General features: G+C 45.3%; 1 protein-coding gene and 26 non-coding genes across 27 annotated transcripts; 26 read left to right on the forward strand and 1 right to left on the reverse strand.

The window, feature by feature from the left end:
• Positions 1–465: 465 nt before the first annotated feature.
• Positions 466–20,965, reverse strand: fhdc1 (FH2 domain containing 1). The gene is made up of 12 exons (XM_086121008.1): positions 20,768–20,965; positions 14,184–14,727; positions 12,901–12,962; positions 11,410–11,512; positions 11,245–11,330; positions 10,736–10,836; positions 4,103–4,173; positions 3,918–4,025; positions 3,418–3,488; positions 2,850–2,967; positions 2,574–2,738; positions 466–2,499 (listed from the first exon to the last, which is right to left on the reverse strand). The coding sequence occupies exons 2-12, from the start codon at positions 14,559–14,561 to the stop codon at positions 631–633; spliced, it is 3,132 nt and encodes a 1,043-aa protein (XP_085977134.1). The 5' UTR covers positions 14,562–14,727; positions 20,768–20,965; the 3' UTR covers positions 466–630.
• Positions 4,814–4,884, forward strand: trnag-gcc (transfer RNA glycine (anticodon GCC)). The gene has a single exon. It is a non-coding gene; the product is annotated as a tRNA-Gly (tRNA).
• On the forward strand, positions 5,054–5,124 carry trnag-gcc (transfer RNA glycine (anticodon GCC)). The gene has a single exon. It is a non-coding gene; the product is annotated as a tRNA-Gly (tRNA).
• Positions 5,252–5,322, forward strand: trnag-gcc (transfer RNA glycine (anticodon GCC)). The gene has a single exon. It is a non-coding gene; the product is annotated as a tRNA-Gly (tRNA).
• trnag-gcc (transfer RNA glycine (anticodon GCC)) lies at positions 5,478–5,548 on the forward strand. The gene has a single exon. It is a non-coding gene; the product is annotated as a tRNA-Gly (tRNA).
• On the forward strand, positions 5,700–5,770 carry trnag-gcc (transfer RNA glycine (anticodon GCC)). Its single transcript has one exon. It is a non-coding gene; the product is annotated as a tRNA-Gly (tRNA).
• Positions 5,936–6,006, forward strand: trnag-gcc (transfer RNA glycine (anticodon GCC)). Its single transcript has one exon. It is a non-coding gene; the product is annotated as a tRNA-Gly (tRNA).
• trnag-ccc (transfer RNA glycine (anticodon CCC)) lies at positions 6,161–6,231 on the forward strand. Its single transcript has one exon. It is a non-coding gene; the product is annotated as a tRNA-Gly (tRNA).
• On the forward strand, positions 6,359–6,429 carry trnag-ccc (transfer RNA glycine (anticodon CCC)). The gene has a single exon. It is a non-coding gene; the product is annotated as a tRNA-Gly (tRNA).
• On the forward strand, positions 6,563–6,633 carry trnag-gcc (transfer RNA glycine (anticodon GCC)). The gene has a single exon. It is a non-coding gene; the product is annotated as a tRNA-Gly (tRNA).
• trnag-gcc (transfer RNA glycine (anticodon GCC)) lies at positions 6,767–6,837 on the forward strand. The gene has a single exon. It is a non-coding gene; the product is annotated as a tRNA-Gly (tRNA).
• trnad-guc (transfer RNA aspartic acid (anticodon GUC)) lies at positions 6,992–7,062 on the forward strand. Its single transcript has one exon. It is a non-coding gene; the product is annotated as a tRNA-Asp (tRNA).
• Positions 7,217–7,287, forward strand: trnag-ccc (transfer RNA glycine (anticodon CCC)). Its single transcript has one exon. It is a non-coding gene; the product is annotated as a tRNA-Gly (tRNA).
• On the forward strand, positions 7,413–7,483 carry trnag-gcc (transfer RNA glycine (anticodon GCC)). Its single transcript has one exon. It is a non-coding gene; the product is annotated as a tRNA-Gly (tRNA).
• Positions 7,617–7,687, forward strand: trnag-gcc (transfer RNA glycine (anticodon GCC)). Its single transcript has one exon. It is a non-coding gene; the product is annotated as a tRNA-Gly (tRNA).
• On the forward strand, positions 7,842–7,912 carry trnag-gcc (transfer RNA glycine (anticodon GCC)). The gene has a single exon. It is a non-coding gene; the product is annotated as a tRNA-Gly (tRNA).
• trnag-ccc (transfer RNA glycine (anticodon CCC)) lies at positions 8,067–8,137 on the forward strand. The gene has a single exon. It is a non-coding gene; the product is annotated as a tRNA-Gly (tRNA).
• On the forward strand, positions 8,268–8,338 carry trnag-ccc (transfer RNA glycine (anticodon CCC)). Its single transcript has one exon. It is a non-coding gene; the product is annotated as a tRNA-Gly (tRNA).
• trnag-gcc (transfer RNA glycine (anticodon GCC)) lies at positions 8,472–8,542 on the forward strand. Its single transcript has one exon. It is a non-coding gene; the product is annotated as a tRNA-Gly (tRNA).
• trnad-guc (transfer RNA aspartic acid (anticodon GUC)) lies at positions 8,697–8,767 on the forward strand. The gene has a single exon. It is a non-coding gene; the product is annotated as a tRNA-Asp (tRNA).
• On the forward strand, positions 8,922–8,992 carry trnag-ccc (transfer RNA glycine (anticodon CCC)). Its single transcript has one exon. It is a non-coding gene; the product is annotated as a tRNA-Gly (tRNA).
• trnag-gcc (transfer RNA glycine (anticodon GCC)) lies at positions 9,126–9,196 on the forward strand. Its single transcript has one exon. It is a non-coding gene; the product is annotated as a tRNA-Gly (tRNA).
• trnag-gcc (transfer RNA glycine (anticodon GCC)) lies at positions 9,351–9,421 on the forward strand. The gene has a single exon. It is a non-coding gene; the product is annotated as a tRNA-Gly (tRNA).
• Positions 9,576–9,646, forward strand: trnag-ccc (transfer RNA glycine (anticodon CCC)). Its single transcript has one exon. It is a non-coding gene; the product is annotated as a tRNA-Gly (tRNA).
• trnag-gcc (transfer RNA glycine (anticodon GCC)) lies at positions 9,774–9,844 on the forward strand. The gene has a single exon. It is a non-coding gene; the product is annotated as a tRNA-Gly (tRNA).
• On the forward strand, positions 9,978–10,048 carry trnag-gcc (transfer RNA glycine (anticodon GCC)). The gene has a single exon. It is a non-coding gene; the product is annotated as a tRNA-Gly (tRNA).
• Positions 10,203–10,273, forward strand: trnad-guc (transfer RNA aspartic acid (anticodon GUC)). Its single transcript has one exon. It is a non-coding gene; the product is annotated as a tRNA-Asp (tRNA).
• Positions 20,966–21,221: the final 256 nt, after the last annotated feature.

A 21,221-nucleotide genomic window follows, 5' to 3' on the forward strand; every position in this document is an offset into this window, starting at 1 on the left:
CGAAACACGATCAACTGGCACAACTCGTAGCGCACGTTTCATAACGGGTTACGGTTTTGTCTACGTATTTTAGCTGAGCTACACTGTAACGTAAAAGCAGTTGTTCACGTAATGACCACGTCATGCGGCGTGTTAGCTGTGTTCTGCTAAACATTTTTAAAAATAATTTGGAGACATACACGTACAACAATACAGGTGTGTCTCTGCCACAGGAACTCATCAGAATTATTTTTTGTGATAGAAATCATCACTATTGTAGCCCAATGAATGGAAAAACTGAGATCTAGAATGGGCTAACTCCATGATGGAGAGGTGCGTGGTCTCAGGTTTCATACTCGCATTGTACCAACGGGATTTTAGAGTATGTTACAATGAGAGGTGCAATGATTAATCTGAAACTAACTATCAAATTAATCGATAACACTGGCCGCTTCCACCCCCCCCCCCCCCAAATAATAATAATATATATCTTTTAACACCAAAGATATTCAAATGAGTTATTGGTCATTTTGGGGATCTGAGTCTGAAAATGACCGATTCTTTATTTAACCTTGGTGAGTTCCTGCGGTGAAAATGTCGATGTAGTCAGTGTCCCATTCTCTAGAAAGAACATCATCGGTTGATTGCGGTTCATTTCCAGCTGGGCTTGCCACTCGCGCTGGGTGTCCCCACGTCCCGAGGCTGGGCAGGCGGCGTCCGGCTCCGGTAGGTGCTGCGACTGCTCGCTTTGACGCTCTGCACCCGCCGCAGGGTCATCCGCTCCTCTCCACCAGGAACCGAAGACGCTAATCTAGTCTGCTTGACGGACGCATGTCGACTGAGGCTGGTGGGGACATGAGACAGCGTGGACAGGCCGGACAGCGCGAGCGGTTCCTTCTTGGTCCGGGAAGACGACGCCACCGTGTTCCGGGCGAAGCTCGGGACATCGGGGGAGCTCTTGGTGCCCGGCACCTGCGAGCTGCCGCTTTCCGACAGTGAGCTGCTCGAGACTTGCGTCTGTGCCAGGGCCCTCATGGTCGAGCGGCACATTTTCTCCTCGGGCGCCAGTTTGGGGAGGTTCCTCAAGGGTTTGGCGCTTGGTTTATTGACAGAAGAAGTCTTCTTCAGGTTACTGGAATCAAATGGGCATCTTGATGCGCTAGCTGGGAGGCCACTGCCTCCTCTCTGGGCTTTGGAGTCGTCGGGAGGTAGACTGGAGTGTCGCTGAGGTCTGGGGTTTGTCTCGCGTTGTCCTTTTGGTGGGGTGCTTTGTTCGCGGAGGGGCCGATCTAGGATTGTCTCTGCTTTCTTTTTGCTATCTGTCCTATTTAGCCGGCTAATAGGCACCACTTTACGCATGCTCTGGCTCTCCCTGCAGGTTAGTTTCCGCACTTCACCACTGCGAGCGACTTCACCGCTGCCAATGTTGGTGCCCCCGTTGGGATCATCACTGTCCACGCTACCGCTTTCGCATCCCGCCTTGCTTTTGGTGCGTACTGGTTTCCTGCTGCTTCTCAAATTCTCTTTCACTATGGCGGTGTTGAAGCTTTCCGTTCCCCACTCTGGTGGTGTCGAAGAGGCGGCATCCATCATTCTGGGTACTGGCGACTCTCCTGGCGGGAGCTCTATAGGGCTCTCCCTGTCCTTGTCAAGCGTTCCAGTGTGAGGTCCCTCTTTCGAAAAGGATGAGCTGTCTGCTTCGGAAACGTCCAGGGTGACTGAGCAGTCCGCTTCGGTAGAGTCTGGAATGTAAAATGCAGGCTTCCTATTGGACAACGGGGTGTCTGAGGGCAGTGGGGTGTCACAGGTTGTCGAGGAAATTGAACTAGTCTCGTCCTCTTGCATCAAAGAATTGATTGCTACTCCTGGAACCGTATCCAGAGTCCCGGAAGGGGGTCGCCTGTCTTGTTCCAGATCCATCACCTGGACGTCTCCCTGCTTGACAAATTTTGGACTCTGGAGGTGAAACACTTGCAGACCAGGAACCAAAGTATGTTTCTCTACGTTTACATTCATATGGCCGTCAAATGATTGAGGCGCAGTTGTGCAACCACTGTTGTTGTTGTATCGGTCCTCATCGGCTTTCAGCCCAGCCGAGGAAAACAGAGCAAGAGGGCTGATGGGCTCGGTGTCAGCGTGAGGAGATGTCAGGTCTCTGTTGTCCATCCAAGGGGCAGTTTTGCGCTGGAGGGCACGGCCTGACCGTGGCAGGCTGTTGAACTTATCCCCGAACAGCTCCAGGTAGCTGCGGAGTTCCCGGTCTGCGATGGGTGTCAGGGTGTAGCGGTGGCGGCGGGCACTGGATGAGCGTCCTGACGGGCTGTGAGGGCTCTCTGACCTCCCCTGAAAGAAGTCCAGGAGGCTTTCCTTGGTAAGGGTCTCCACGTCGTTCTCGCTGCTGCTGCGAGCGAACGCGCCACCGCCGCCGCCATTTTCGAGCGACCACGCCAATCGTTTTTCTTCCAGCTCCCTCAGGCGACGCTGCCTCGCCACCTCCTTCAGCTCACGCTCAGCGTTGTCCTGCGGGGAAAAACCCCCACCCCAAAAATGGAAAATGAGTTTCTGAAACGAATCGTGGATGTTCAAAGCCGGACCTTGACAGCTTTCTTGAACTTGACGCAGAAGTCATTGAAGATGCGGAATCCTTCATCCAGCTTGAAAGCGTCCTTGTCCTCACAGAAGAAGTCCACCAGCGCGTTGCCTTCTTGACGAAGCTCCAGGCGACAACGCTTCAGATCTGCCAGCGTCTTCCCGGAACTCTGAAAACATTTGGAACATCAATCAGGTGGCACGAATCCAACGACGGATTCTTCCTCTTCATTTCCGCATGGTACCACATTTCTTGGTGATTGATTGATCGACTGAGAGACCTGCAGGAAAGGCTCCAGCTGCTGCAGTAACTCAGGGTCTCCCTGCACCTTCTCGTCGAGGGTTCGGATGCGGACGTACAAGGATGAGAACTCCAGCTCCATGTTCTCAACGGAGATCCTATGCAAGGAGGTAGGGCAAAAAAAATCATTAAACGCACGGTTTTACCGTTCACTCGACATTACATCCACATATCGCATATTGTCCGACACGTAATATATATGTCAATAATGACTGATGTTTTTACTTATGTATTATGTTTTAATTGAATGATTTTTACGTATTTACTTACCGGTAATTCTGTTGCACTTTCATCACAAAATGTTTTACATTTTTAATGTACCGGTGATATGTTTTACATGTTTACCATTTAAACATAATGAGTTTTACACTTAAAGGAGTCATAACTTTTGCATTTTCAATTGACCTGTTTGACTTGCATAAACTTTTCAAATGTAATGTTTAACATTTTTATTGCATGTATTGTAATTTTAAGTTTTAAGAATTAAGTTAACTTCCATGTACACTTTTACATTTTTACTCAAGACATTCTTCTTTTTTTAACGTTACCTTGCTGCACTCTGGATGTGGATCAGTTTTTCCGGAAATTTTAAGAGCACCTCGTCTTTTTTCTGGGCCTCCTAAGAGAAGAAGCATGTTTGTTAACGCGACGTTTTGAGCATGGGGCATGATGGCTGGTGCTCCAGCCTGATACTGCAGACGGCATTTGTCAAATATAATTTTGAAACGGATTTAAATGTAAAAAACAGAATAAGTCGTTGATCTCTAAAATATTAATTTTAAAAATCTGAAAGTAAAAAGGCATAAATTATTACAGAAGGTAAGAATTCATTAAAAACATAAATATTTCTAAGTCCGGCTGTAAAAAGCAGTTTGTAAAACAGTAAAAGTGATGAATAAAAATGAAAAGATTATTAAGCACAAAACACAAAACACCAAATATGAAGTTAAAAGGGAAATGACCGCAATTAAAAATCCTACAAACAAATCAACATATTCAATCAAATCTATTTTTGTTTGCACAAACGGCTAAAAACATTTTTGGCTACCATTGCGACAAAGTGCAGCAGGTTCATCCCCGGCTTGTTGGCTTTGGTGTCGGCCAATGAGAGCAGCGACGACAATTTGAAGCCCACGGCGTTGCCCGCATAGCCACCCTGAGCAAACGTAAACCAACAGGACAACATTGAATCGTTTTTAGCGCATCACACTGCGTTGCGTGGCTTTCACGTACCGCGTTCAAAATATTTCCCGCCTGCAGCACCAGATGCAAAATGGCGTGAAGTTCCTCGCAGCCCATTAACTCTGCGGAATCAAATCAGGATGTCAGGACACACGCTCAATGTACACTAAGTGTACATAGAGGTTGAAAACCGCAACTCTTTGCGCATTGGTTGTTCATTTGTAAAATTCTTGCGGCCAAGGTCAAAGCAGCTGAGTCTCATTCATCATCTCTGAAAGATCATGTACTGCAAAAATTCTCCTTGCCTTGTTTGATGTCTTTGGACTACTGAAAAGCAAGTTCGCACAAGCATTGTTTGTTCAATGGATGAGTTTTTGCTGGCCGCGAGAGAGGCCTGGGTTCGATTCCCAGACAATGCAACTCTTTACCAAAATGGACACACCAGAGTCTCATCTGGAGTCATGGAGTGTTTTGGTTTTGGATCAGGATCTCAATCGATAGTTAACACCAAGTGTCCTCTTAATGCGAATCTTAAATTCGATTGCTTGATGTCTTCGGATGACTGTAAAAAATTATCTAGCCTGTGTTAATTAAGCAATGCATCTCTTTGTTTCCAAGATGAACGCACCCGAGGCTCATGATGTTTGTTTTGGATCATGAACTCAACAGATAATTTACGCCCAGTGTATTCTTCCTGCTAGTTTCTCGGCTTGGTTGATATCTTGGGACTACTGGAAAAATGATCGATGAAGTGTCTATCAAGCATTGGTTGTTCAGTGGTAGAATTCCCGCCTGCCATGTGAGAGGCCCGGGTTCAATTCCCGGCCAATGCAGCGCTTTGTAAACAAGATGGGCTCATCCGGAATCAGTGTTTCATTAAGTGTATTTTGGGTATGTCGATGTTGAGTTCACGGCAAGTCCATCATCGCAGAGTTTTTTCCCCACTACTTGGTCGATATCCTCGTACAACTCAAAGAGTTATCTATAGGCCATCATCAACAAGCATTGGTTGTTCAGTGGTAGAATTCTCGCTTGCCATGCGAGAGGCCCGGGTTCGATTCCCGGCCAATGCAACTCTTGTTTTCCAAGATGGACACACCAGAGTCTCATGGTGTCTGAATGTATTCTTCCTGCTCTTTTTTTTTACCTTGGTTGATGTCTTGGGACTACTGGAAAAATGATCGATGAAGTGTCTATCAAGCATTGGTTGTTCAGTGGTAGAATTCTCGCTTGCCATGCGAGAGGCCCGGGTTTGATTCCCGGCCAATGCAGCTCTTTGGAAAAAACACGGACTCATCTGGAGTCATGGTGTATTTTGGGTATGTCTCAATGTTGAGTTCACGGCAAGTCCATCATCGCAGAGTCCCCCCCCCGGTCGATATCCTCAGAAAACTCAAAGAGTTATCTATAGGCCATCATCAACCGAGCATTGGTTGTTCAGTGGTAGAATTCTTGCTTGCCATGCGAGAGGCCCGGATTCGATTCCCGGCCAATGCAACTCTTTGTTAACAAGATGGGCTCATCCGGAATCAGTGTTTCATTAAGTTTTGTCTCAGTGATGAGTTCACCCCAAGTCCATCATCGCACGCAGTTTCGTTGGTTGATGTCCTCGGACAACTGAAAGAGTTATTTAGAGGGTGTCAATCAAGCATTGGTTGTTCAGTGGTAGAATTCTCGCTTGCCATGCGAGAGGCCCGGGTTCGATTCCCGGCCAATGCAGCTCTTTGGAAAAAACATGGACTCATCTGGAGTCATGGTGTATTTTGGGTATGTCTCAATGTTGAGTTCACGGCAAGTCCATCATCGCAGAGTCCCCCCCCCCCCCCCCCCTGGTCGATATCCTCAGAAAACTCAAAGAGTTATCTATAGGCCATCATCAACCAGGCATTGGTTGTTCAGTGGTAGAATTCTCGCTTGCCATGTGAGAGGCCCGGGTTCGATTCCCGGCCAATGCAACTCTTTGTTTCCATGATGGACACACCAGAGTCTCTTGGTGTCTGATTGTTATGTATCATCAACTCATTTCGCCCAGTGTATTCTTCCTGGTACTCTTTGCCTTGGTTGATGTCTTGGGACTACTGGAAAAAAGATAGATGAAATGTCTATCGAGCATTGGTTGTTCAGTGGTAGAATTCTCGCTTCCCATGCGAGAGGCCCGGGTTCGATTCCCGGCCAATGCAACTCTTGTTTTCCAAGATGGACACACCAGACTCTCATGGTGTCTGAATGTATTCTTCCTGCTCTTTTTTTTTACCTTGGTTGATGTCTTGGGACTACTGGAAAAATGATCGATGAAGTGTCTATCAAGCATTGGTTGTTCAGTGGTAGAATTCTCGCTTCCCATGCGAGAGGCCCGGGTTAGATTCCCGGCCAATGCAACTCTTGTTTTCCAAGATGGACACACCAGAGTCTCATGGTGTCTGATTGTATTCTTCCTGCTCATGTTTCTTACCTTGGTTGATGTCTTGAGACTACCGGTACTGGAAAAATGATTGATGAAGTGTCTATCAAGCATTGGTTGTTCAGTGGTAGAATTCTCGCTTGCCATGCGAGAGGCCAGGGTTCGATTCCCGGCCAATGCAACTCTTGTTTTCCAAGATGGACACACCAGAGTCTCATGGTGTCTGATTGTATTCTTCCTGCTCATGTTTCTTACCTTGGTTGATGTCTTGAGACTACCGGTACTGGAAAAATGATTGATGAAGTGTCTATCAAGCATTGGTTGTTCAGTGGTAGAATTCTCGCTTGCCATGCGAGAGGCCCGGGTTCGATTCCCGGCCAATGCAACTCTTTGTTAACAAGATGGGCTCATCCGGAATCAGTGTTTCATTAAGTTTTGTCTCAGTGATGAGTTCACCCCAAGTCCATCATCGCACGCAGTTTCTACGTTGGTTGATGTCCTCGGACAACTGAAATTGTTATTTAGAGGCTGTCAATCAAGCATTGGTTGTTCAGTGGTAGAATTCTCGCTTGTCATGTGAGAGGCCCGGGTTCGATTCCCGGCCAATGCAACTCTTTGTTTCCATGATGGACACACCAGAGTCTCTTGGTGTCTGATTGTTATGTATCATCAACTCATTTCGCCCAGTGTATTCTTCCTGGTAGTCTTTGCCTTGGTTGATGTCTTGGGACTACTGGAAAAAAGATAGATGAAATGTCTATCGAGCATTGGTTGTTCAGTGGTAGAATTCTCGCTTCCCATGCGAGAGGCCCGGCTTCGATTCCCGGCCAATGCAACTCTTGTTTTCCAAGATGGACACACCAGAGTCTCATGGTGTCTGAATGTATTCTTCCTGCTTTTTTTTTACCTTGGTTGATGTCTTGGGACTACTGGAAAAATGATCGATGAAGTGTCTATCAAGCATTGGTTGTTCAGTGGTAGAATTCTCGCTTGCCATGCGAGAGGCCCGGGTTCGATTCCCGGCCAATGCAACTCTTGTTTTCCAAGATGGACACACCAGAGTCTCATGGTGTCTGATTGTATTCTTCCTGCTCATGTTTCTTACCTTGGTTGATGTCTTGAGACTACCGGTACTGGAAAAATGATTGATGAAATGTCTATCAAGCATTGGTTGTTCAGTGGTAGAATTCTCGCTTGCCATGCGAGAGGCCCGGGTTCGATTCCCGGCCAATGCAACTCTTTGTTAACAAGATGGGCTCATCCGGAATCAGTGTTTCATTAAGTTTTGTCTCAGTGATGAGTTCACCCCAAGTCCATCATCGCACGCAGTTTCTACGTTGGTTGATGTCCTCGGACAACTGAAATTGTTATTTAGAGGCTGTCAATCAAGCATTGGTTGTTCAGTGGTAGAATTCTCGCTTGCCATGTGAGAGGCCCGGGTTCGATTCCCGGCCAATGCAACTCTTTGTTTCCATGATGGACACACCAGAGTCTCTTGGTGTCTGATTGTTATGTATCATCAACTCATTTCGCCCAGTGTATTCTTCCTGGTAGTCTTTGCCTTGGTTGATGTCTTGGGACTACTGGAAAAAAGATAGATGAAATGTCTATCGAGCATTGGTTGTTCAGTGGTAGAATTCTCGCTTCCCATGCGAGAGGCCCGGGTTAGATTCCCGGCCAATGCAACTCTTGTTTTCCAAGATGGACACACCAGAGTCTCATGATGTCTGAATGTATTCTTCCTGCTCTTTTTTTTTTTTACCTTGGTTGATGTCTTGGGACTACTGGAAAAATGATCGATGAAGTGTCTATCAAGCATTGGTTGTTCAGTGGTAGAATTCTCGCTTCCCATGCGAGAGGCCCGGGTTAGATTCCCGGCCAATGCAACTCTTGTTTTCCAAGATGGACACACCAGAGTCTCATGGTGTCTGATTGTATTCTTCCTGCTCATGTTTCTTACCTTGGTTGATGTCTTGAGACTACCGGTACTGGAAAAATGATTGATGAAGTGTCTATCAAGCATTGGTTGTTCAGTGGTAGAATTCTCGCTTGCCATGCGAGAGGCCCGGGTTCGATTCCCGGCCAATGCAACTCTTTGTTAACAAGATGGGCTCATCCGGAATCAGTGTTTCATTAAGTTTTGTCTCAGTGATGAGTTCACCCCAAGTCCATCATCGCACGCAGTTTCTACGTTGGTTGATGTCCTCAGACAACTGAAATTGTTATTTAGAGGCTGTCAATCAAGCATTGGTTGTTCAGTGGTAGAATTCTCGCTTGTCATGTGAGAGGCCCGGGTTCGATTCCCGGCCAATGCAACTCTTTGTTTCCATGATGGACACACCAGAGTCTCTTGGTGTCTGATTGTTATGTATCATCAACTCATTTCGCCCAGTGTATTCTTCCTGGTAGTCTTTGCCTTGGTTGATGTCTTGGGACTACTGGAAAAAAGATAGATGAAATGTCTATCGAGCATTGGTTGTTCAGTGGTAGAATTCTCGCTTCCCATGCGAGAGGCCCGGCTTCGATTCCCGGCCAATGCAACTCTTGTTTTCCAAGATGGACACACCAGAGTCTCATGGTGTCTGAATGTATTCTTCCTGCTCATGTTTCTTACCTTGGTTGATGTCTTGAGACTACCGGTACTGGAAAAATGATTGATGAAGTGTCTATCAAGCATTGGTTGTTCAGTGGTAGAATTCTCGCTTGCCATGCGAGAGGCCCGGGTTCGATTCCCGGCCAATGCAACTCTTTGTTAACAAGATGGGCTCATCCGGAATCAGTGTTTCATTAAGTTTTGTCTCAGTGATGAGTTCACCCCAAGTCCATCATCGCACGCAGTTTCTACGTTGGTTGATGTCCTCGGACAACTGAAATTGTTATTTAGAGGCTGTCAATCAAGCATTGGTTGTTCAGTGGTAGAATTCTCGCTTGCCATGTGAGAGGCCCGGGTTCGATTCCCGGCCAATGCAACTCTTTGTTTCCATGATGGACACACCAGAGTCTCTTGGTGTCTGATTGTTATGTATCATCAACTCATTTCGCCCAGTGTATTCTTCCTGGTAGTCTTTGCCTTGGTTGATGTCTTGGGACTACTGGAAAAAAGATAGATGAAATGTCTATCGAGCATTGGTTGTTCAGTGGTAGAATTCTCGCTTCCCATGCGAGAGGCCCGGCTTCGATTCCCGGCCAATGCAACTCTTGTTTTCCAAGATGGACACACCAGAGTCTCATGGTGTCTGAATGTATTCTTCCTGCTCTTTTTTTTTACCTTGGTTGATGTCTTGGGACTACTGGAAAAATGATCGATGAATTGTCTATCAAGCATTGGTTGTTCAGTGGTAGAATTCTCGCTTGCCATGCGAGAGGCCCGGGTTCGATTCCCGGCCAATGCAACTCTTGTTTTCCAAGATGGACACACCAGAGTCTCATGGTGTCTGATTGTATTCTTCCTGCTCATGTTTCTTACCTTGGTTGATGTCTTGAGACTACCGGTACTGGAAAAATGATTGATGAAGTGTCTATCAAGCATTGGTTGTTCAGTGGTAGAATTCTCGCTTGCCATGCGAGAGGCCCGGGTTCGATTCCCGGCCAATGCAACTCTTTGTTAACAAGATGGGCTCATCCGGAATCAGTGTTTCATTAAGTTTTGTCTCAGTGATGAGTTCACCCCAAGTCCATCATCGCACGCAGTTTCTACGTTGGTTGATGTCCTCGGACAACTGAAATTGTTATTTAGAGGCTGTCAATCAAGCATTGGTTGTTCAGTGGTAGAATTCTCGCTTGTCATGTGAGAGGCCCGGGTTCGATTCCCGGCCAATGCAACTCTTTGTTTCCATGATGGACACACCAGAGTCTCTTGGTGTCTGATTGTTATGTATCATCAACTCATTTCGCCCAGTGTATTCTTCCTGGTAGTCTTTGCCTTGGTTGATGTCTTGGGACTACTGGAAAAAAGATAGATGAAATGTCTATCGAGCATTGGTTGTTCTGTGGTAGAATTCTCGCTTCCCACGCAAGAGAACAGGGTTTGATTCCCGTTGAGCTTTCACAAAGTTAAATTATGTTTCGTTTTCGCAATGTTTTGTCTCCAAGTATTGTTTTAACCAAGTATTCTGCTGCTACATCTCATCATTCATTTGTTCATGAAAAATGCAGAAATGGTTCACTGATCAAAATACAGCAGTGTCATCAAATATCAGGTTGAAGCATCCTTGAAAGCAGACACAACATACATACACACACACACAAACACACGCAGACACTGGCGTGTGCATCATGGTTACCTCTAATGGCAACTCGTACCACATCAATGTCGTGACTCATGAGCACGCAGGAAGGAGCAAACTCTTCACCGAGCACCATGGCCTCGATGCGCACCTCCAACCTGACACAAAACAAAAAATGGTCTTATATACACTTCATTTGGTTCAAATGCCGTCGTCATGCCGATATCACAATCACGGGTTGACGTTTGGAGAATAACTCGGGAAACAGTATCGTGATACCTCCCGACAATAATATCACAGCTCTCATGATACACTGCGGTAACGATTGATATTGATAAAGTTCGACAGCTGATATGTTGTGATAATGATATCTTGCTTTGTTGATACACTGCGATCAATCAATATCGATTCATCGTGATACACTGTGATACACTGATGAAATCTGAATGTGATCCAACTCAAGTTTATTGGTGGGACACAATAAGAACTTTTATGACTCCTGAGAGGAAACCTTGAACAAATTGCAGTAATCCACCCTGATGGAAAAGAAAAAAAAACCGACTCACCTCGGCACCTGGATGAGCAGGAACATAAAAGAGTCCACCAGCGTCAGCTTGTCCGGGTTGCCTCGGAACGCCTGCAGCTTCTTCATCTGCGGAAGGGGAAAGGGGAAGTTTTTTTGTTTGTTTTGTTGCCATCAGCCTGACACGACGACATGTTCCGGCAAGGACCTCGTCCGTGTCGGGCAGCAGCTTGAGCAGGTCTTTGAGGGGCTGGGCTCCGTACGTCCCGCCGTGTCCTCGCCTTATGTCCTCCACAATGCAACGGTTGGACCTAAAAGGGAGGAAGGTGGTGCACAGGTGTGCCGTATGGAATAAGTTCACAAAAGGCGTTTTGTTTACAGAGGCCGGGTTGTAAAGAACGTTTAACAGCACACAGGAAGCTCTGCAGACATCATTGAGGGATTCACTTTGGTTCATTAAGGTGCATATTATCTTGACAACAAAGTCCTATTTCTTTTGACCAAAAAAAAAAAATGCCGTAAGCTTATGAAATAAAAACCTAAGAAAATATTTTATAATTTGTATATTATGGACAAATGTAAATAATATAAAACCTGATTGCAATTCACTGCTGTCATAGTCATATGTTTTGTTTTGGGGTTTTTTTGCTTCTTGCTAGGAGTCCAACTCGGATTTCAACTTCTCTAGTGTTTTTATTTTTTATCTTGGTGTCGCTGCTATCAAACCTTGTTCCGTCCAACTACAATTTTTAATAAATATCCATCAGAATACAAATAACTCGTGATGGGTGAGTATCGAGGCCGGGTATCAGGCACTCATGGCTGCTGTCGATACCAGCCATCAATACTTAAGGGGAAAAAAAACATCTGACAAGTAAGCTGCAGTAGTTAGCGCTATATTGCAGTTTGAGACATTGGTAAATTATGTACATCAGAAAGAAAGGTCTTTGTTAACATGTTTATGTCATTGAGTTCAATTGAATTGCATATATCAAAAGTTCCAGAGATATCGGGACTCATCAGTCGGAATGAATATTGGTAATGGTCTGGAAAAAAGTGGTATCTAACATCCCTAGAAATAAACACACTGGTATAAAATGAAACTCCCCAGATGCAAAAAAAGCTGCTTCGACATGAAAGCGTACACAGCTGAGCAGGACCCCAAAAAAAAAAGTGTAATTTTTTTTCAAGAGAAAAAAGTCGCTGAAAAAAACAGCCATCTTGATACGAATGATGTCTTTTCAAGGGAAAAAATGTGGAAGAAATGTAGATTTTCAACCATAGAAAATGTTCTAATCTTACGAAAATTACGTATCTGTTTTACAAAAAAAGAGAAAAAAATACAGTGATAAGAACCGTTTTTTTTTTAATTGATCTTGAGTGACGCAAACAGTGATAAATGTCTCAACAGAAATTACGCGCTCCAAATTTCTCTGCCAATGATGCGTGCATCCACGCTGGATTAACATTCCATTCGACCGAGCTGCTGTCGCTTCTCAATGTTATGCGTGAGACATTTTGCTCTTACGTAATCTGATTTTCTAATCTAATCAAGGACAAACAACAGAAATGTGACAAAGCTCATTAACAAACACATATTCAGACCCTAATCCGCCTAAGGAAAAAAAAAGTATAAGGGCTTTAAAACGGCTTTACGCTTGTTTAAACTCGAAAAAAAAAAACAGGAGCCTGGACTTACTTTTTGAACTGCTTGAGGAAAATGCCAACGTTCATTCCCCTCTTGGAGTCCAGGATGCTGATCTGCAAGCAAACATAAGAGGGCGACATGCCAAAGACCAAGCAGGAAGCGTGTGTGTTCGTGCATGCGTGTGTGCGCATTTGAATGTATGAGCGTGTGATCTGGTTGATCCCGATAAATTGGCTGCTTAAAATTTTTAAATTGGGTCAAAAACAGTTGGGCGCCCCTGGTTTAGGCAGTCGGTAATTTTTTAACATATACCTGCAAACTGCGCAGGTTGTACATTTTCTAAATAATGACTAACAACTAACCTACAATCTTTGACGCCAGCCTTTTACCTGCAGGATCAAATGACAGGTCGGGTTACAGTACGTATATTTACAGTGCGAGTCATGATGCAACGCATCTGCTTTACGAAAGGAAAAAAACTCCAAGTAACTTGGCACCGTTACCTAACCAGCCCCTTGAGGCAAATTAAGTCGTAGTGCAAATAGCGGCAGCATGGTGCTTGTTGACACTTTTGGAACCGTCCCCGCTTCTCTTGCACACACACACGCAAAAAGGCCATCCTATCATTGGGTGATCCACGCGTGAATCATAACAAGAACCGCAGCACATCGTTGAAGGTCTCTAAACACACTTTGAAATAATACACATTTAAAAACATTTAATAGATTGAGCGTGAGCAAGGACAACGGATAAGACCAAAATATTGTTGTGTTAGTGCTACCAACCGATCCCTCTATCTATCTACAGTAGGGAAATCCTGTTTTTTCTCTCCAAATATACAAACTTATCATCTGACGATATACATCATGTCCAAGGATGGAGGCGTAAAACGGAGGATGGGAGAGAATGAGAAATTCCATAATGTCTTTCTCATCTCTTCAGCAAAAATTAGGCTCACCTTGAGCTTCACTCTACTTTCACGTTTACCGTGTTAATAAAGAACAGTGTGCCCTCATCTAGGGGCTGAAAGTGGAATTACATCCTAAACCAAAAACTGAGTTATTATTGGACAAAATAATAATAAGTGAGAGAAAGAGTGGAACTGGGAACCCACGATGGAGGGGGTTTAATGGATTCACAAATTCCTGAATTTGAGGATTATTAATGCTTTATTTGATTTTAGTCCCCATTTCTCAGTCATCAAGTCAATTATGAAGCACAGAGCTGTGATTGTTCGATGTTACTGCTTCCATTTTTCAAGTAGACATCGCTCAAACTGCAAGTCAGTCATTGGATGCTACACCAGGTATGCCAATCAAGATGTCAAGACTCACCTCTTCCTTGCTGCTCTTCTTGAACGATCGGGATCGGGAGACCCCGGCAGCCGTCCCAGAAGCGGACGGCGGTCCCCGGCCGCCCCTCCCCGCCTCCTCCTGCTGACCGAACAGTTCCTCCACGGAGCGCACATCGATCTGGTACTGCTGCCGCCGCCCCGACAGCGTCCAGATGTTGGGTCTCTCACGGACTTTCTCCTCGGGGATGGGCTTCCAGAAGAAGCTGCGCACCCGACGCTTCTTCCTGCCGGGGTGGGCCACCGCGAGGGACGGAGGAGGCGGGGGAGGGGGCGGCAAAGGGGGCGGAGGCGGCGCGACGGACAGGGAGGACGCGCCCGAGGCGGCTGGTCCGCTGCTCTGGGGCTCACTGGCCAGCATGGCTGGGAGCGCTTGTTAGCATATGAGCGCTAATGCTAACTACTTTCACACTGAAGACTTTTCAGTCCCTCGGCGGGACGGGGCTGCGTCCTTTCGTTCTGTTTGGCTCCATCGCTCAAATGGGGACCACCGGCAGGAAGGGGAGGGTGGTGGCCATCGGGATGCGCTGCACAAAGTGGGTTAAAAAAAAAAAAAAAAACGGAAAAATTGAGGAATATATTTTTCATCCATCCATCCATTTTCCAAACCGCTTGATCCTCACTAGGGTCGCGGGGGGTGCTGGAGCCTATCCCAGCCGTCTTCGGGCAGTAGGCGGGGGACACCCTGAATCAGTTGCCAGCCAATCGCAGGGCACACAGAGACGAACAACCATCCACGCCCACACTCACACCGAGGGACAATTTAGAGCGCCCAATCAGCCTGCCATACATGTTTTTGGAGGAAACCGGAGCACCCGGAGAAAACCCACGCAGGCCCGGGGAGAACATGCAAACTCCACACAGGGAGGCCGGAGCTGGAATCGAACCCGGTACCTCTGCACTGTGAAGCCGACGTGCTAACCACTGGACTACCGGGCCGCCCTATATTTTTCATTGAAGTGAAATTATGTATCGTAAAAATAGGAATATTTGACTCGACAAGATATCATTTGAGGCCGATGCAGTGTCCGAGATTTTGACAGAATAACATTCCAATAAGCAATTTATCAGCTGAATAAAAATCCATTTTCAGTATGCTGGGGTGACAAAAACAAGGAAGGGGTCAAATGGATTAGGAGGTGGAAGTCAAGCATGTTGTCTCTGACAAACAGCAAGAATCTGAGGAAGGAGGGGACCTCTTTGATCCGCATCAAAGAGGTCCAAAGGAGTTCAAAACCAGGGACATATTCAGATCTTATTTTTCCGGTTTCTGAAGAGCTTTGAAGTCTGGCGTTCTTACACATGCTTGCATGCGGTACAGTATGAAGCGTTGTAAAACTAATTTGACATTACGGTTCATGGTCAGTCATGTAGAGGCAGGGTTAGAGTTTCAAACAGGAGATGGGGTTTTGAATTAGTGTTTCAAGACAGGGGTATGGTTTTTATGTTGGATTTTAGTCCAGGGTTACTGTTTCTAAGTAGGTTGAAAACCTGGGTTAGGTTTGAAATTGGGGTTTCAAATCAGGGTTACGGTTTCAAAGTAGAGCTTCAAGCTCGGGTTCAGCTTTTTGATTTAGAGTTTCAAACCAGGGTTAGGGTTTTAAGACAAGGTTTGAAGTGAGGATTCAAGATTGGGTTTCAAGACATGGTTAAGGATTCAAAAGTAGGCTTTTATGTGAGGGTTAGGAATTTAAAGTGGGGTTTTAGATAGGGTTAGCATGTTGGATAGACCTTTACAGTCAAGGCTATCGATGCTATCCTGGGTTAGGGTTTGAACCCTAGGCTAATGTTTCAAAGTTGGACTTTAAGTCACGCTTAAGGATTCAGCCTGGCCTAGGGTTTCAAATTAGGGCTTCAGGCTTAAATACAAACTATCAAAACAACATCAAATTGCCCCACGGGGAAAAATAAAGTTTTCTGAATCTGAATGTGAAAGACAATCCTTGGTAAAAACGATGATGCGTTCATGGCAGTGTGAAGAAAAAAGAGCCGGGAAGTACTCGAGTGTCACAACACACCTGACACTCCCAACAGTCTGGTCACATGATCTGTTGCCATTTTCATGGTAAACGAACAATGCTAACAATGCCCCGTGGACGGACAGACTCAAATGGAGCGTTTCAATATATTTTTTTCCCTCCTCAAAGAAAATATGAAGTTGTTCGTGTCAAACATGATTGTCACCACATGCGTCAACATCATGTCTCGTTAGCAGCTCCACACTCGGGTCCATGATTAATTGATCAAGCTCATTTCTAATTCACCAGAACAAAATCTGACCTCGCTGAGTCAGAGGCTAACGTTAGCTTGTGGCTAATGAAGTCCAAAAAGTAATGCTCTTGTGTTTTCCTTCAAATGGAACACTGTAGCTGAATGCGAAATGATTGTGAACGCTCATCTCTCAGCATGGGCACAAAGCTAGCTCCTCACAGGGAGCAATACCAGCACTAGCATTTGTATCAATGGCGTGTAGCATCCATGATTGACAGTGGCGAAAAGTTAGCTGTCAGGAACATGACACTCGCCCCGCCGACAAGGCAAGGAAGCCCAGGGAAGTTTCCAGAGTTCTTGCATGAAAACAATGCACGGGTCGTGTGAGGTCTGGTGGCGAGGCTCCACCTGCTCCCGACCCCTCAGGGTGTTCCCGCTCAACGCCACGCCCGATATTATGTCACGTGACACTGACAGATGACGGCGCAGCTCTTTGGCCCCTAACTGATTCTAGTTTCACCAACGTACACAAAATTGGGCGGACGTCTTTTATAAAGGGACGCATGAAAAAATCTCATGGGCCCATTCCACAAAATGAACAGGAAGTCGGCCATTTTGGTTTGAGGCAGCCATTTCTTACTCCGTAGAGGCCCATGGAAAGTTTTTAAAAATTGGCCTCTGACACGAGTTTCACCAAATGACAGAAAATTGGGTGCATATGACGATCATAAAACGGTACAGTAGAGTATACCAAAAAGTCGGGCATTTTGGTTTGAAGCAGGCATTCCTTACTCCCTAGCTCCCGTTGGAAACGTAGAAAAAACAAACAAACACTAGTTTCAACAATTAACACAACTTTGTCATCGTCAAATATAAATTCACACTGAATTCGTAATTTTGCGGCTCATTTTGAACAATCAAATCAAAGCAACGGCGACTGGCTCTTTTCCCTACAACTACAAAGTCCAAAAACCAATGGCGACTTAGTCCCGTTTTGTGTTACATAGGAGGGTCAATGTGCCTTTCATAATCCCCCTCAGTCACTAACTTCCAATTTCCTGAGGGGGGCCCCCCCGCTGGCTGGAGGTCTTTCAGCGACGCTGCGGGGGCAAAGGGGCGCCTTGCAATGGGACGTAACGGGACAATCCTCTCCCGTCTCGGTCGCCGTGGGAACACTTGTTAGCGGAGAGCTGTCGGAACGTTTTATTTTTCATCCCGCTGACCACCGTGGACGGGATGATGGATGCCGAGATACTGACTGGACACTTGATTGGCCACACGGACGCTTATGTAAGACTCATAAGAACCACGGAAAACAAAGAGCAGTATTAATGCAGGAATCCTGGATTAAGAGATTACAGTATCTGAGAGTTAAGAACCAGACAGGCGTAATTTATTCAAATTAGGGTTTCAAACTAGGATTCTCGTTTAAAAGAAGAGTTAGGGTCTTGGGTGAGGGGTTCAATCCAAGGTTAAGCTTTCAGACAATTTCAACTGGTCTTGGTGTTGCATTCATTGCGCACTGAATCAATCTTGAAGACGGTCAGTCGTGTTTTCATCCATCCGTCCGTTTTCTGAACGCCTTATCCCCACCATTGAATTCGCCTCAGTTTGGTCTCTAATGAGATGCTCCGCTGGCCCACAATTCATCAATGTGACTAAAAATAGAAGAAGGCGGTTCCTTCTATCACCCCATTAAAGCGACATGCAAAAAAAAAAAAAAAAGCAATATTTTGTATTTTTTTATTCAACTTCAACCAGATGGGTGAACAAGTAAGTGAAAGGAAGCAGACCCAATAAAAAAAATACCAATTTGTGTTCTGAAATTTTTTATTTCTTGTCTTTACAGCCATCGTTGGCTACGCCCCTGCTTCCAAGTCTCTCTCATAAGGTTGACTTGTTTTTATCTATTTATTTATTTTTAAGTCCAAAGGCTGACTCGAACAAAACAAAGTGACTAGCAATACATAACAAATTACATTTTGGAGGCAACTTGTCCAACGCTGACCGCAAATGATTCACACTCTCAAAATCTCCCGTTAAGAAACTGGACAAAAATCATCACGACGGCGGATCAAAACCAAAGGGCGACTCTTGCAGACAAGTTACAGCTGATGTTTCTGGCCTGCAGCGACGCGGCCGACTCCCTGTGTGTTACCTGAGCGATTTGATCTGCTAGCTAACCACACTAAAAAGGCAAATGTGTCACTGAGATCTCAGGCTAGTTTGTTTGAGCCCAGCTTTAAACTGACACTTCCGCAGGTGCCATTATTTAAAGGTGGAGCAGGCGCTGGCGTCGTTATGGAGATGGGATCAAGCAAAGGGGGCGGAGGGAATGCAAACATGTTTGTGTGCCAGCCGCCCCAACCCCTCAGGGCACCGAGACACTCACTTGATCATAGGAAACATAAATCACCTCGACAAAAACGTAGCGTCACAGTGAGATTCTGTGCTAAATCTGTTGATTGGACATGATTTGGAAAGAAGCACACCTGTCTTATATAAGGTCACAAAGTTGAGGTTTTGTTTTTTTTACTTTGACGGAGGTCTTCTTGTTTAACCCATTTTTGAATGTTTGTTTTTAGCTTTCACTCAGCGACTTTTATATATTTTATTGTCGCTGGGTTTTAGGTGGGACACGTGGGCGGTTCAATTTTAAGGTTTTTGGCCACAGCCTCCCTGTAAAAATTGGTGGGACTGATTTCAAGGCTAAATAAAAAAAACTATCAAACTGTTATTTGGGTAGGAATTTTTTTTTAGATTGCCTCAAAATTTGGTCAATTAACAAATATCTGCCTGAAAACTATAAAGAATCATTTTAAAATCGATCGAAAATACTGATTCAGGCTTAAGCCTTGGCGGAAGTCTTCATGTTTGACCCACTTTTTTTTAGCTTTCCCCTGAGCAACTTGGCAAAAAAATTCTCATCGCCAGCTTTTGGCCGGCAAAGCGTGGGGACAGGTGGGCTGTTTGATTTTAAACCGTTAATCCCAACAGAATCACATTGGTAAAACTAATTTCCAGGCGATAAAGAACACTCGAGCGGACCCTGCGTTGGCAGCGACCATTCAGGCGGCTACCCCGGTCTCACACAAATAAATCAAGGCCCCACCCCCACCACCCTCAAAACCTTCCACGGTAAAATGACGTCAGAAGTTTTCCATGCGAGTCTCAGCCTCCACAGCAACCACCCAACCTCCACCCTTCCCACCCCCACCCAAGTGACCCGACCTGGGGAGGGGTTTTTTTTCCCCTTCTTCCACTGGAGTATTATTCGGCACACTTGAATGGATTGGCCTCTAACTCATCTCAGCAGGCAACATAGTGTACAAATGCCAAGTAAAGGCTGCCTCGCAAACTGCCGCAGTTGTAAAACCTTTTAAAAGGTCGTGTCGAGCTCTCAGACCACAAGTTAGCTAATTGCGAAAAAATACAAAATGAATTAAGGGTTTTTTTGTTAAACCAATTAATTACATGAACCAGGAAGTTAATATCTGAGCCCAAATAGGGCGAACATTTTTTTTCCAGTCCAAACTATTGCGAGTAAATAATTTTGTCTGGATCATTTTCGTAAAAACAAAAAAATAAGTACAGACATGTTAATTACAACTAGTCAATATAACTAACAATAATAAGTTGCTCCACATAAATTTATTAAAAAACGGTTGAAAATTATACCAGGGGGTGGGGGGGTTTGATATCAGTGAGTTGGCCTTTGTGTTTATGTTGACAATTTTGGCATATTATTTACATGATACAAAATTGCAGACATTGCTATGCAATATTATCGTATCGTGTTAGAGTAATACAGCTGCTATTGTAGTGCCATGCATTCATTATTAGCAAAACAAACAACCGCATCATTTACAATTTGTGATGCTCCACATATAAAAGTACAAAAAGCTACAAATTTGTACCCCTCAAAAAAAGTTTCAACAAACTTGTGAATCTGCATTTTGTTGAAAAAACTCCAGGGACACAACCACAACAAATGGGCCAAATCTCCAATAGTTAACAGTAACTTACTTTACTACTTTATTGGAGTAATACAGATGACTTTGTGTCTTATTAAATGTCAATGGGTGCAACAGATTCGTAACCGCAAAGTACATTAAACTATATTAATGATGTCATTGTGGACCTCCACTGCATTGCAGAACCACCTCACGGTGACCTTAGTGAGTTGACTCCGCAGGTCCACACAGGCAGCGGTGACTGACGCACACGTTTGGCCCCAAAAGGCTCACTTTGAACCGGCTTGCGAACACCACAAGACCCTGGTAGTAACCTGTCCACATTCGGTTCCCACAACCGCACAATCAAAGACAACCACCGATGAAACGAGGCCTCACTTACCGGGTAAGGATGGTTCGGTTCGGTCGGGAGACGTTTAAAAAAAACGCGCCGACGTCGTTGGACTCGCGGCTGGTGGCCGAGGAGACTTGCGACGGGAGGTGGAGACAAACTGTCTGCCCCCGCAGAGACTCTGAGTGTGCGGGGGAGAGGGACCGTTCCACGAAGCTCAGCCAGCCCGCCAGCCAGCTGCAGCTTGTGGACGCACCGAGTGCGTGCTCGTGCGCGAACACTACGTCAGGTGGAGGGGGCGCGTTCACGAGGACACAGCTCGCGTGGTGGCGTGTAGAGAATGAGCGGGAAAACAAAAATTACAGTTCTAGCAAAGAAAATGTTAGCTCGATAAAACGATACCACTTACAATAAAACTTCCAACAAATGGGAGAATTGCTATTTTCCAGGAATAAGGTGGGGTCATTTGAAAATGTGAACGCTGACCTATTTTTACAGAAATGTT

Source organism: Hippocampus guttulatus, chromosome 9 (genome assembly GCF_054856545.1).
Source record: "Hippocampus guttulatus isolate MCC_2025c chromosome 9, RoL_Hgut_1.0, whole genome shotgun sequence".
Taxonomy (NCBI): domain Eukaryota; kingdom Metazoa; phylum Chordata; class Actinopteri; order Syngnathiformes; family Syngnathidae; genus Hippocampus; species Hippocampus guttulatus.

What these genes read in the sequence shown, in the direction of transcription:
- fhdc1 (XM_086121008.1), bottom strand. Translation starts at nt 14,561, where the DNA reads ATGCTGGCCAGTGAGCCCCAGAGCAGCGGACCAGCCGCCTCGGGCGCG. An exon ending in TGCTGCACTTTGTCGCAATG is followed by an intron (nt 3,489 to 3,917) that starts GTAGCCAAAAAT and finishes TTCTTCTCTTAG; the next exon opens with GAGGCCCAGAAAAAAGACGA. An exon ending in CACATCCAGAGTGCAGCAAG is followed by an intron (nt 2,968 to 3,417) that starts GTAACGTTAAAA and finishes CTCCTTGCATAG; the next exon opens with GATCTCCGTTGAGAACATGG.